The sequence below is a fragment of the Zootoca vivipara genome, chromosome 6 (genome assembly GCF_963506605.1).
Source record: "Zootoca vivipara chromosome 6, rZooViv1.1, whole genome shotgun sequence".
NCBI classification, from domain to species: domain Eukaryota; kingdom Metazoa; phylum Chordata; class Lepidosauria; order Squamata; family Lacertidae; genus Zootoca; species Zootoca vivipara.
In genome coordinates, this window is record NC_083281.1 from 80,112,142 (window position 1) to 80,125,469 (window position 13,328).

At 45.3% G+C, this 13,328-nt stretch overlaps 1 protein-coding gene across 7 annotated transcripts in view; it reads left to right on the top strand.

Annotated features, from left to right (window-relative positions):
* NADK (NAD kinase) overlaps positions 1-13,328 on the top strand; it is a 45,771-nt gene that overhangs the window by 13,237 nt on the left and 19,206 nt on the right. For 4 of the 7 annotated variants that reach the window (XM_035117959.2, XM_060276188.1, XM_035117958.2 and 1 more), the window contains exon 3: positions 8,355-8,438. In XM_035117959.2, coding sequence (XP_034973850.1) covers positions 8,355-8,438 — 84 coding nt within the window. The other 3 variants (XM_035117961.2, XM_035117963.2, XM_035117962.2) reach the window with 3 other exon arrangements.

A 13,328-nucleotide genomic window follows, 5' to 3' on the forward strand; every position in this document is an offset into this window, starting at 1 on the left:
TTAGGTTTTGGGGGCAGGGGGCAGGGTCAAGACTGCTCAGATTACTGCCACCAGACCTCCCCTTTCATGATGTACCTATGATGAATCTAGGGAGGGGGGTCTTGGGCTACACCCCTTCTGTGACATATGGATGATGCTTCTGGGGGGTGGGCTGAAACCAATTTCAAATTTCTTTTTAAGGGCAAGACACCTCTGTTTGGGGTTCCTTCCTTGTTCTCCTGCGTGAGAGGAAGGACCCTGTTGCAACAGCGAAAATAAAGGCTTTGCTTCTCAAACTTCTCTGGTTGGCCTCTGTTATATTCTCCAACCGATGGAGAACCCAATAAGGGAATAAAGGCAGATTTTTGCCTATATCATGGACTTTAGAATTAAGTATTTATCATCACAAAAGAATGGCCAGGCTCTCCAAGTAAACCCATCAACAGGTTTCCTGCCAGACAGGATTCTGCTGTAGACCACCCCTTCTGTGATGTATGTATGATGTATTGGGGGGTGGTCTTGGGCTCCAGGGTGGGCAATTTCAAAAGTCTATATAAGGGCTTGCACACCATTGTTCTGGGTTCCTCCTCCCTCCTGCATGTGGTGAGTGAGCACCCTGTTGCAACAGTTAGTAAAGATCAGGCTTGCTAGCTGCTTTGCTTCTCAATATTCTCTGGTTTGTTTCTGTTATTTTCTCCTCTCGATAGAAAACCTACATAAGGACTCTATATGGGCTCTTGGGTACCCCATAAGGGAAAAGGAGCAGTTTTTTCTTATAACAATTAGATTTTAACATTTGCTGGATCCAGGGATTAGAGGGGTCTAGCACACCCACACACTCATAACAACAATAATAATGAGCTTAAAGATAAAGACTGTCTCACCGCATTCAAATGAGGCATCGGGAATTCTATATTTCTTAAAATGACAGCTGGAAAGTTATTTTTAAATAGCAGGCAGTTTTGTTTCCCCACTAAACAGAACCAACAGTTGTATGGTCTCTTGAAGCAGCTTTTTGTGGTTTCAGCTGTATGGTGACTAATGATGGTGCAAAGGTAACTTGCCAGAGGTTGCTTGTTGCTCCACAGTATGCAAGGGCTGCCCATTTTCTATCTGATTTGCCAGACTTAATGGCTCTGAAAGCTTGTCACGTGGAGAACTGGGACTGCTGGTAAATCTGTGCAGGGATCATTGCCCTGGTTGTCATCACAAGAAAGGAAGGTGCTGCATGCTCGATCGCCAGAGTGCCTGCCTGCCTGTCACCTCTGCACAGCTTGAGACCATGGAGTTGCTTAGCAGGTAGAATTCTCTCTCCTCTAGAGTGATAGACGATGGCTGCAATGTGGAGCTTAGAGCTTAAATGAAGGCAAGTTGAAGCTTGGATCTCTTAGGGTGGAAATCTTAATTGTTTGTGGGCCATAGCCTTGCAACATATCATCTATTAACTTTTTTTTAGCACATCCACCTTTGTCCTGCCCTCTCTGTTTTCCTCTTGTCTTTGGTTCTCCTTTCTTCTTCGTCTGTCTCCAGCTTATCATACTTTAGAGAAGGAAAGGGGGAGGACAGTACTGTTGGTGCAACCCATTTTAGGTGCAAGCTGGTCATCAGCTGATCCCACTTGCTGAAAACCACTAATCTAGCGGAAGAAGGGTTTGTGTGCACATGTGTGCATATACTCTCCAGGGCTCTTCAATGCTGGTTTTAGAAGATAGCGTATTTCCCCCCAACTAATGTAATCAGTTTGGTGCTCTTTAAGGTAGAATTAGCATCTGGCTGGCTTGCTCCAAATGTAGGGTTGCCAGACTCAATAGAGGACAGGATTTATGTGCCTTTAATTGCCCTGCTCTCTTTTGAGTCTGGAAACTTTAAAGAGAAACCAGCAGACCCTTTGTTTAATTTCCAAGCAAAGGGTCTGCTGGTTTCTCTTTAAGGTTTCCAGACTCAAAAGAGAGCAGGGCAATTAAAGGCACAGAAGTCCTTTTCCACTATTGAGTCTGGCAACCCTATGCAAATGTCTTTCTTTACGTGGAGAAACAGAAACAGAAAAGTAGATAGGAGAAATGGCAAGCGGGTGAAAGGCAGTACTGAAATTTGTGGTTGCAGCTGAGGGTGTAGGAAGTTGCTAGATAAGGGAGTGTCTTGTTTACCTTGAAAGTAAGTCTCACTCACTGTGTTTAATCACACTTCTCCCTAGTAAGAGTGTATTACAGTTGCAACCTTAGTCGCCTAACTTGAATAAAACTTTATACTTGGAGAGAGATCATGAGAGATTGTGGCCTGCCTTCACTCTTGGGTTAACTATTTAGTTATTTCCCCCCTAGCTTCTGCTCTCTCTTGTAAAAGTGTAATAGAAAGATGCTCCTGCTGTCTTGTCAGTGCATGCATTGGGGCGGAAGGGAGTATCAGGACAGTTTTGGGGTTTTTTAATGATCTGATTTGTCCTAATCAAACCAGCTTAGCCACCTTTGCAACACCCAGTACATTAAATCTAGGTGAATCTTGCTAGCTGGCACCTTGCAAAAGAATCAGTTTTTCTTTTAGCCTTGGGGTGACACGACTTGTGTCTTTTCCTTTAGTACCTGAATTGCAGGTTCCCAGACTGAGCCTTCGTCCTGGCATGAGTGAACCCACGTTCCATAGAATTGTAGAGTTGGAAAGGGACACTGAGGGTCATCTAGTCGAACTCTCTGCAATGCAGGAATCTTAACTAAAGCATCTGAGGCAGATGGCCATCCAACTTCTGCTTTAAAACCTCCAAAGAAAGATAGTCCACCACCTCCTGAGGAAGTCAGTGGCCGGGCCAAAGCCACCCAGTGAGCTTCATGGCCAAGTGGGTATTGCAACCCTGGTTCTTCTACATCTTAGTCTCAGACACTAACCACTACACTGGCTGTGAATCTGGAGGTCATTTGGGCTGTGGCAATACATGAATGTCGAGATGAGGATGCAGGCAGAATCGATTTGAAGTTGCTAAAGTTCATGGGACTGTTTAGTCACTGTTCTAGGTACCCGTGATGATGGGGATTACTGCTTAAGTAATGATGACATGGTTATTGCTATAAATACTCAGAAGCCATAACCATGCCCCTGTTACCTAAGGAATAATCTCTGATGATCTTCCTTGGGTGGTGATTAGAAATAATGATGTTACTGCTTTCATCAGTGATTAAGAAAAAATGTTTTTACATCCTGTAGTGGAGTTAACATGATTTTACCTTATGACCATGTTTTTTTTTATTGAGCAAGATTTATATACCACTTGATCGTAATAAAACCTCAAAGCAGTTTACAGAAAGAATAAAGCAACGCAATGATGGGGGGGGGGGAAACGACACACAGATAAAAACAACTATTTAAAACATTTATAAAATGGTTAAAGTAAATGATGAGCTAAAAAGAGATTAAAAGCATGTCAATATTCTACACAGGTTTGGATAGCCTTGTCTAAAGAAAAAATGTTTTCAGCAGGTGCCTAAGAAGGCGCCTGCCTGGTGTCAATAGGCAGGGAGTTCCGCAGTGTGGGTGTGTTGCCACTGCTTGTTGGCATGCTCACACTTTCAAAGGGGAGATATTGTTACTGGATGCAGCATTCTGAGAATCTATGCTTTCGTTCAGTGGAGGGGGGGCGATAGTTTTAAAGGATGCAGAACACTGAGAATCTGTGCTTTGATTTAGAAACAACTACAAAGCATGCAATACTCCAAGAATCTATGTTTTTGTTCAGGAAAACAATTGGTGTTTTAGAAGAGGAACCATGGGCTTTAAGGCAGTCTTGTAGATAAGCTCGCAAAAGTTATCCAGTCTGTGATTTTATTTTACTTTTATTTTTTATTTGTTTGTTTGTTTGTACCCCGCCCATCTGGCTGGGTTTCCCCAGTCATTCCAACAGCTCCAACAAACAGCTCCCCAGTCATTCCAGCAGCTTCCAAGAAAAAATTAAAAATACATTATAACATTAGTCATTAAAAACTTTCCTAAACAGGGCTGCCTTCAGATGCCGTCTAAATGTCAGATAGTTGTTTATTTCTTTGACATCTGGTGGGAGGGCGTTCCACAGGGCGGTGCCACTACTGAGAAGGCCCTCTGCCTGGTTCTCTATAACTTCGCTTCTCGCAGTGAGGGAACCGCCAGAAGGGCCTCAGCGCTGGACCTCAGTGTCCGGGCAGAATGATGGGGGTGGAGACGTACATTCAGGTATACTGGGCTGAGGCTGTTTAGGGCTTTAAAGGTCAGCACCAACACTTTGAATTGTGCTCGGAAACGTACTGGGAGCCAATGTAGGTCTTTCAAGACTGGTGTTATGTGGTCTTGGCTTTCTAGCTTTCTAAGAGGTGGTATCCTATGTTACCAATCATTAGCAGGCCCATCTCTAGGTGTAGTCCCGGTGGCCGCGCTGCGAGGGCGGGAGCGCTGGAGCGATCTCCGCGCCAGGGGGCCCGACCTGCTTGAGGCGGCCCTGATCATTAGCAAGGGAAGACTTGCCTCTTTCATGAGCTCAACAAGTTCCAGCTCTCCTCAAACCAATTTCTTTGCCCTGGAGGATGGCAGTGGAAGCTGTTGGCCTAGCTGAGGTGGCTAAGCCCTTGGTGGTTCAAATCCCCCCTTGGCCATGGAACTCACTGGTGTGACTTTGGGCCTTCTAAATGTTGTTGTACTCCATCTCCCATCAGCCCCAGCTAGCATGATTAGTGTGGTAGGGGATGATGGGAGTTGGAGTCTCAACTTCTGGAGGAGACCTTGTAGAGAGTGGCCTTAAACTTTCATAGAATCATAGAGTTGTAGAGTTGGAAGGGCCTGTGAGGGTCATCTAAGTCCAGCCCCCTGCAATGCAGGAATCTCAACTAGATTATACATGACAGATGGCCTTCCAACTTCTGCTTCAAAACCTCAAAGGAAGGAGAGTCCACCACCTCTCTTGGGAGTCTTTCTCATTGTCGAACAGCTCTTGCCATCGGAAAGGTCTTCCGATGTTTAGTCAGAATCTCCTGTCTTGTAACATGAAGCCATTGGTTCGGGTCCTAATCTCAGGAGCAGGAGAAAGCAAGCTTGCACCAGCCTCCTTATCATAGCCCTTTAGATAATTGAAGATTGATATTGTGTGTGTGTGTGTGTGTGTGTGTGTGTGTGTGTGTGTGTGACCTGCGGTGTCTATATTCATGCATTAATTTCACACTTTTCTGGAGGCAATGTTCATTTGCCCCAGGTGATCAGGGAGGTGTGCTTTTATTTCTGAGACTTCCCTGGTCACCTGTCAAAGTGAATTTGCCTCCAGGCTGCCTGGTTGGGAAGCCAAGGAAGACTAGCCCTCTTATTTAGGTTGTTGCATTATGCCACGTAGGTGTGTTGTGGGCAGGAGGACTAGTAACTTGTGATCGCCAATTTGCAACAGTGTGTTAGTCATGCATTTCTGAAGGCTGAGCTTGTGGCGTATAATAATGTTGTACCTAAGAGAACTTAGGTTGAATAATGTTGAAACTAAGAGCATTTCTTGCAGTGAGGTGTCAGACCGTTCCGACAGGGCATTCTTGGTGGTATTTTAATCTCCAGAAACTCAGCATACTGGTTCACATTGCTAAACACACCAAAATGGACACACCAAAAATGCTGGCTGGTGCAGATACTTCTGGACAGAGCTGGTTTCAGACTTTAGGGGGCCATTAGTATGGTGCTGAAGATCCGTAAACCAGGACAGGTGTAGGGTTAGTCCTGTTAAATCTACCCACCCCACAGATCCATGGAACCAGTAAAATATATAGATCTATGGGCCTAAGCCAGGCATCCCCAAACTGCAGCCTACAGCTCCCATGATCCCTAGCTAACAGGACCAGTGGTCGGGGAAGATGGGAATTGTGATCCAAAACATCTGGAGGGCCGAGGTTTGGGGATGCCTGGCCTAAGCATTACATTTTGTGTTGCTTAAAAATGAATAACGCCTGCTGTTGATGTGAGCGGGGCTTTGCTCCCATTTGAAAGCGTCACTGCTGAGAAGCAGTCTAGGGGCCCGCACTGCAGGGAAAGTGGCGAATGGCAGTACGGCTGAGTCTGACCGGCATGGGGGGCCCTTCCAAGGCCAGTTCCTGAGCTGGACAACTGCTGGCACGAAGCCTGCTCACGGAGGAAGAGGTTGTTGTCACCATTCACACCACCTCCCTCAGAAGCACTGTTTGCATCGTAAATGTGGGAGACCGTAAAGAGCTCCCCCTGACCCCCGTGGCAGTTGTCTTTCACTAATTAGCATCCCAACCAGGGCTGCTTTGGAGAACCAGGGGTGGGAAACCACCCTCAGGAACTGCTAGAGAGAAAACACTCGGGCTTCCGCTGCATTTTGGAATTTCCTGATTGTGTTGTGCTTGGCTTGGCTTGGCCTGGCTTGGCCTGCCTTGCAACAGCTGGGAAGTTCCTCAGTGCTGTGGCGCCATCTCATGCCGTGTTCAGTTTTACTGCTCAGTGCAGGGGTGGGGGTTAGAGGAAGAAGAAAGCTGGGGGATTTTGCTGTCCGTGGCAGGACTCCTATACCAAACTGCTCTACCACCTGGAGATTATGCCGCTCTACTGGGGACTGCAACATAAGTGTAGCACCCTGCTGCCTTGGTATAGGTTTGCCTCCAATTTCAGAGGGAAATGGGTAATGTGACCAGAAACCCAGTACCTCCAGTGTGTGTTAAAAGTTGCTACTGTTTGTGACTGTAACAGAAAATTGTACATATAAAAGAAACCCGTATTGCCACACTACCTCTTTTTTATCATAGGCATGTGGTGGCTTATGCATTTGGCTTTGCTTCCTAGCCTGTATGTGTGGCACAGTTTCATGGCAATTTAGAAGCTCACTTTTTGAGCTTCTAGTTTAAAAAGTGAAGAAGGACGTTTCTAGCCCAATTGGGGGCCTTGTAAAATAGTCCCACCAAGGTTATAATAGCCCACAATAATTTTTACCGGCCTGATGGGAAGAGAGGCTGGCAGAGGAGGGGCAGAGAGCTCCTTCCATGCTGCAGCAGCCCATTGCATTTTTTGTCCTGCCCCTGCTCCACCAGCCAACTCATTCACCAGCCAGCAGTTTCTTGTTGCCTGTGATGACCAGGCAAGCGCTTAGGTAAAGGTAAAGGGACCCCTGACCATTAGGTCCAGTCGTGACCGACTCTGGGGTTGCGTGCTCATCTCGCATTATTGGCCGAGGGAGCCGGCGTATAGCTTCCAGGTCATGTGGCCAGCTTGACAAAGCCGCTTCTGGCGAACCAGAGCAGCACATGGAAACGCTGTTTACCTTCCCGCTGTAGCGGTTCCTATTTATCTACTTGCATTTTGACGTGCTTTCGAACTGCTAGGTTGGCAGGAGCTGGGACCAAGCAACGGGAGCTCACCCCGTCACAGGGATTCGAACTGCTGACCTTCTGATCAGCAAGCCCTAGGCTCAGTGGTTTAACCACAGCGCCACCTGGGTCCCTCAAGCGCTTAGGTAACACATAAGATTTGCTTGAAAGAGTGCAGGCCATGCCAGCAGAAATCTCAGAAGCCGAAAGGGGAGTTGCTGAACAAAGTTTCCAGAGTTTGTGGAGGCTTCAAGGCCTATGATCCCTTATACAGTATAGTTAGGTAGAAGAGATTATCAAAATAAGCACAACCGGGCAAATTGGTTCAATATATCCAGGGTGCAAACACAGTGCATTTTTTAAGAGGGGGGGGGTTGTCACAGAACTTGGATTGTCATGGATGCATAATTTTATAACACAATCATGTTGTGTTTAAAAAACTAAGCCAACTAAGTTCTACTCAGTGTAGGTCCATTGAAACAAATAACCTAAGTGAGTCATGCCTATTAACTTCAGCGGATCTATGGGGCCAGCATTGGATACAACCCTTAAGCATGGAAGATTCACCGTTGCGAATGTACGAAATGTCCCTCTCCAGCTCTAATCATATGTCATTCAGGTGGACTGTGTGAGTGTGTTAATGATTTACTTGTGGTAGGGAAACGTAGGATAGAAACGCAAACGCGAAGTGCATCTGTTAGTCATTCAAGATGCAGTTTGCATATTATGCAATTTGTAAGCTTCCTTCCCTTGCACAAATCACTCTGGAGGCTGTCATAGTTCGCAAAGGGACATGGTACGATAACACACACACACACACCCCAGTTACTGCTTCAGGGCTTTTAGCGCATATCCTGCACCAGGGAACTCAGTTCGCCTCCATTTGAGGAATCTTAGAAATGCTTTTTAGGAAACGAGGGCCATAGTTGAATATGAATCCTGTTTTATTATCATGATGCTTTTGTGCATGAAGTTGGGGCTGTCTTAAAAAAAAAAAGTTTTGAAAAGTCTCTCCAAGAACCTAAGACAATACAGCAACTTAACTAAACTGTCTCCTTCTTCTTCCAGGAGGACACGCTCCTTGCACGGACCATGCCCAGTGACCACATTTGGACCAAAAGCCTGCATGCTGCAGAATCCCAAAAGTATCATGTAAGTGCCTCCGCCTTCGGGGGGAAAAGTCCTGATCCCATTCATCTGATTCTCTGCTGTTAAATAATTAAACCTATTCATTCATTCCCATACATACTTGTGTCTTCTTCAGCTGCATTGATTCATAGATTTGTCTGCTCATTTATGGCAATACAGGGTGCTGTGCTGAAATGGAGTTATACCGATGTGCTTGCATGTTTGCAGTTACCAATGAATTGCTTGTTTGCTTCGGCCATTATTACTAGTAGTAGTATTTTAAAAAGCCATTATTGCCTGAACTTACCATGAACTTACCATGAGGTGTTCTGTTTACAGGGGCTTCATTGCTTTGTAAAGCATGAGTAGGTTTACCCTGTTTTGATGTAGCATCTTCAAAAAATGGACAGACGAGGTGCAAAGGCTTTTGAGGGCCCCCAGGTTCTGATCCAATAGAGGAGGAGGCCATCTCTCAAAAGGTAGCAGGTGTTTCCTTGGGAATAGGTGTTGACCATCAGTGGTAAACAGAGGGTGCTCTGCTGCAAAGCTGGTTCAGAAAGTGTTCTAGAGATGTCAGTCCGACTGTGGTCTTACCTTGCAATCTGCTTTTGGGTTCTTAAATCCAGGCCGTATCCTACCAAACTGTGTCAGTTTAAAATTTGGGGTGTGTTAATTGTTCTGTTGTTTTACTGCATCTTAGTTATGGATACTTGTATTCCAGTGTTATAATTTGATTTGTTTTATGGTGTATTATAATCATGGGTGTTTCTATTCTAATGCTTGTGTAATCAGGTGTTGTTGTTTTTTTAAATTAATTTTTATTGAAAAATTTCAATCGGAAATAATTAACAGCGCTACTTATTTTGGCCATGTCTGCAAGTATTAGTACGCACAATTAATATCTGCATCGGTCTAAGCCACGCATGTCACTTTCAGTCATTGTCCAGTGAATGAAACATGGATTGCACAGAAGAGCTGATCAAAACTGTATGGCAAAGTTCTTCATACAGTTATCCAGGCCTCTTTTAGATTTTTCCTTTGGTTTGTGGGTGTCTTCAGTGGTGTAAAACATGGAGCCCATGTTCTTACTTATTACATTTCCCACGCAAATTCCGTCTTTTGCATGCAGTGGGAAACAAGTAATGATTTATTGTACTTGTTTGTTTTACCACGTCCCTTTCTAAAGTGTGTCTGCGGGTTTTATAGAATGGGTGACACCTTTGTGACCAGGATGTCAAGGAATCGCATAACATGCGATGGGAAAGGCCATGACTCAGTAGCAGAGCATCTGCTTTGCATACAGAAGGTTCAATTCCCAGCATCTCCAGGCAGGGCTGGGAATGAAACCCCAGAGAATGAAAACTGCTGCCAGTCAGTGTAAAAAAGGTAAAGGTATGGACCCTTGGAGGGTTAAGTCCAATCTAAGGCGACTATGGGGTTGCGGGACTCATCTCGCTTCAGGCCAAGGGAGCCGGCATTTTTCCACAGACAGCTTTCCGGGTCATGTGGCCAGCATGACTAAATCGCTTCTGGCGCAACGGAACACCGTGACAGAAGCCAGAGCAACAGAAACACTGTTTACCTTCCCGCCGCAGCGGTACCTATTTATCTACTTGCACTGGCGTGCTTTTGAACTGCTAGGTTGGCAGGAGCTGGGACAGAGCAATGGGAGTTCACTCCGTTGCGGGGAATCGAACTGCCGACTTTCCAATCAGCAAGCCCAAGAGGCTCAGTGGTTTAGACCCCACAGCGCCACCTGCATCCATAATGCTAGTCAGTGTAGAAGATAACACTGAACCAGATGGACCAATGGTTTGTATAAGGTAGCTTCCTGTATTCCTCTGTCTTAAGCGAAGGGCTGCTGCCAGTCAGTGTAGACAGCAACTGAGCTAGCTGAATATAAGGCAGCTTCCTACATGTTAGTCAGCTAGTGTAGTGGTTGCTTTTAAGACTAATCATGCTAGCTGGGACTGATGGGAGTTGTAGTCCAAAACATTAAGGGCACCAGGTTGGTGAAGGTTGCTTTAGATCAACTTGGGTTCAGTCCTGATATGGGCGTTTAAAACATTATTCCCCTGTTGGCTTTCGGCTGACCAGTCTTCCCCACCCCTCACTCTGCTTAATTCTGGTCCAGAGGGATGGATGGGAGCAAACACCATGCAATTGGATAAGCTAGCTTAGTCAATGCCACCTCGAACGTCACCTGCCAGGAGACACTGTTAATATTTGTCTAGCACAATGCTTATTGAACGGATCGGTCTGCGCTCTTAATTTTTTCTCTCTTTTTCATGTCCCACTTCTTTCTCCTCGGTCCGTACTTTCCAAAACCAAATGAAGCAGGGTGAGGGTGAGTCCACTTCCTCTTCCAGTTGCTTCAAGGTGTGGTTGACGTCAGATTTTCACAGATGTTGGTCCTTTTTTAATAAATTGCATTATCTTCTGCTTAGCGCGCCCCCGGCTCAGCCACCGCCCCACCATAATAGCCAAAGGCAAGCTGACCATTCAGGGAAGTCCCGTAGCTCAGTGGTTAGAGCATCTGCTTTGCACGCAAAAGGTCCCAAGTTCAAAACCTGGTATCTCCAGGTGGGACTGGGAAAATCCCCCAAGTCTGAAACTCCGGAGAGCCACATTCAGTGACTATACTAAACTAAATGAAGCAATGATCTGACTGCATAAGGCAGCTTCTTATTTAAATCAATCCTTTATTCAGAAGCATGAGGACTAGAAACTTAGTTTATCCTTAGGGAAAAGGATATCCCAGTGGTAGAGCATCCACTTAGCATTTAAGAGGCAGTGTTAGAAATTAGCCAGGCGCGTTTTGTGACTGGCGCGGGTCCAATTGCGGCCACGTGGAGATCTCTGGAGGCCAGGTTGATGACTTGGGAAAGTAAAACATCACTTAGAGAAGGATGTGAAATATTTTCCTTCAAATCTTGAATTTGTTTTATTCTGGATTGTTTTATTTGTTTTTTAAATGTGTTGTAAACTACTTTGAGATTTGTTTTTTCAAATATAAAGCTGTAGAAATGAAATTGTTATTATTATTATTATAACAACAATATTCAATTGCACAAAACAGCACCCAGACATTCCACTGTGGCGACCATAAGCTAGGTTTAATTTGCCATTTGGTGATTAGATTAGATAAGATATCTGAGTTTCTAACACTGCTAGAAGGTCCCAGTTTCAATCCCCAGTTAGCGCTGGGAAAATACCTAGAACCCCGAAGAGCTGCTGCCAGTCAGTGTAGGCAATACTGAGACAGACGGACCAATAGCCTGACTCTGTATAAGGCAGCTTCCTGTGACCCCTTTCTCTTGCCCCCTCCATTTCTTACTTGCCCACCTGCCAATTCTAGCACACAAGGGAGTGAGGGGAAGAGGTTTGCTGACTGGCAGGTGAGTGGACAAATAACTTGTCCCATGCAGATGAGACCTAACAAATCACCTGCTCCCTGTTTATCACATCCCTGCAGAGAGTATCTTGCAAGCACACTCCTCTTCTGTTGCACCCCGTGAGGATTCAGTCTGCCTCCTATAGCTTGGGAGCCGAAGAGTTAAGGGATGATTGCCACTTACTCAACTTTGGACTTACATCATGCATTTTCATCACCAGATTCTGGCAGCTGAGCAGCCGCTGCTGCTCCTGCTGCTGCTCCTCCCTCTGGGGCGAACAGGGATATAATGACAGCATGTGTTCAGATTAGTCCAGCCCAGAGGCTTTCCAGGAGGCACTTAGAGCTCTTTAATTGCCCAGACAGACAGCAGATCGTAACCCCAGCAGTCTAGAATAGCCTTCAAGCTAGGGAGCCGCTTTGCCAGGCAAGAAGGGAGAAGGCAGCTGAGCTTTTAAAATTCTACCGGGAGATCTTCATCCTTCCTCAAAACTTGACTTTTTAAAATATATATATATATATATATACATGTAGCTTCAAAAAAAATTTTTTTATTCCCCACCCCCTGCATACACACACACACAAATTGAAAGCGGTGCTCGCTCTCTCCTGTTGCCTTTTAATAAGAGGAATTTAACAAAATCCAAGATTAAACTTCCAGCGGCTTCCTAAGTGTTGCATGAAGGCACACTAAGCCGCCTGGTGTTGATTAAACCTCTTTCGTGGGGTTTTCTACCCCCCCTTTTTTTGGTAAAAATTGAACATTTAACAAATACGCTAAGTTTTTGCTCCTCCTTTTTCTAATCCGGTAGTTTTCAGGATCTTTTTGTTTAAGCAACTTTTAGCCTCCTTTTTATGGGGAACTGCTTCTTTATGAAATGGCAAGGCTGGTTTGGTTTTGTTTCATTTCTTTTTGACCAAAGCAATCTGAAAACAGAGGCTATCTGAACTTGGCGGGTGTGATGTTTTTTGCAAGTTAGTAGTTCGTCTGCAAAAGATTATTTCAAGGCCTTTTTTTGCTGTTGAGTCTTGCTGTGTGTTTCTCTCTGATTTGTGCAAAGAACAGCAATGAAGATATTTCAGCATATTAACGATCGCTCCTTTGGAAGCTCCGCTTGGAAGTGGTGAGTAGATTGGGGGGGGGGGAGGTTTAATCCACCTTTCATGTTATGAGCCAAACCTTTGGTTAGCTTCAATGGTGGCTTAGATTTCTTTAAGTGGGGCATGGCGCTATGTCCAGCGCTAGTCCTATTCAGAGTAGACCCACTGAATGGACTTGGGTCCATTCATTTCAGTTGACTTAAGTAAGGTTTCATTGGATGCAGCCTTTGGTCACCCCAGAGCTGATATGTAGCTCTACAAACTGATTCAGATAGACTGAGCAGATTGTGTCAAAATCTGTCATACTTTTCCTGGTCCCCCAGGTATGAGGAAGGGATGGTTTTCTCATCTGAAACCCACTTTATGGCAGCAATGCAAGTTCCTGGCACAGGAAACTGCACTCTGCCGTGGGAATCTCC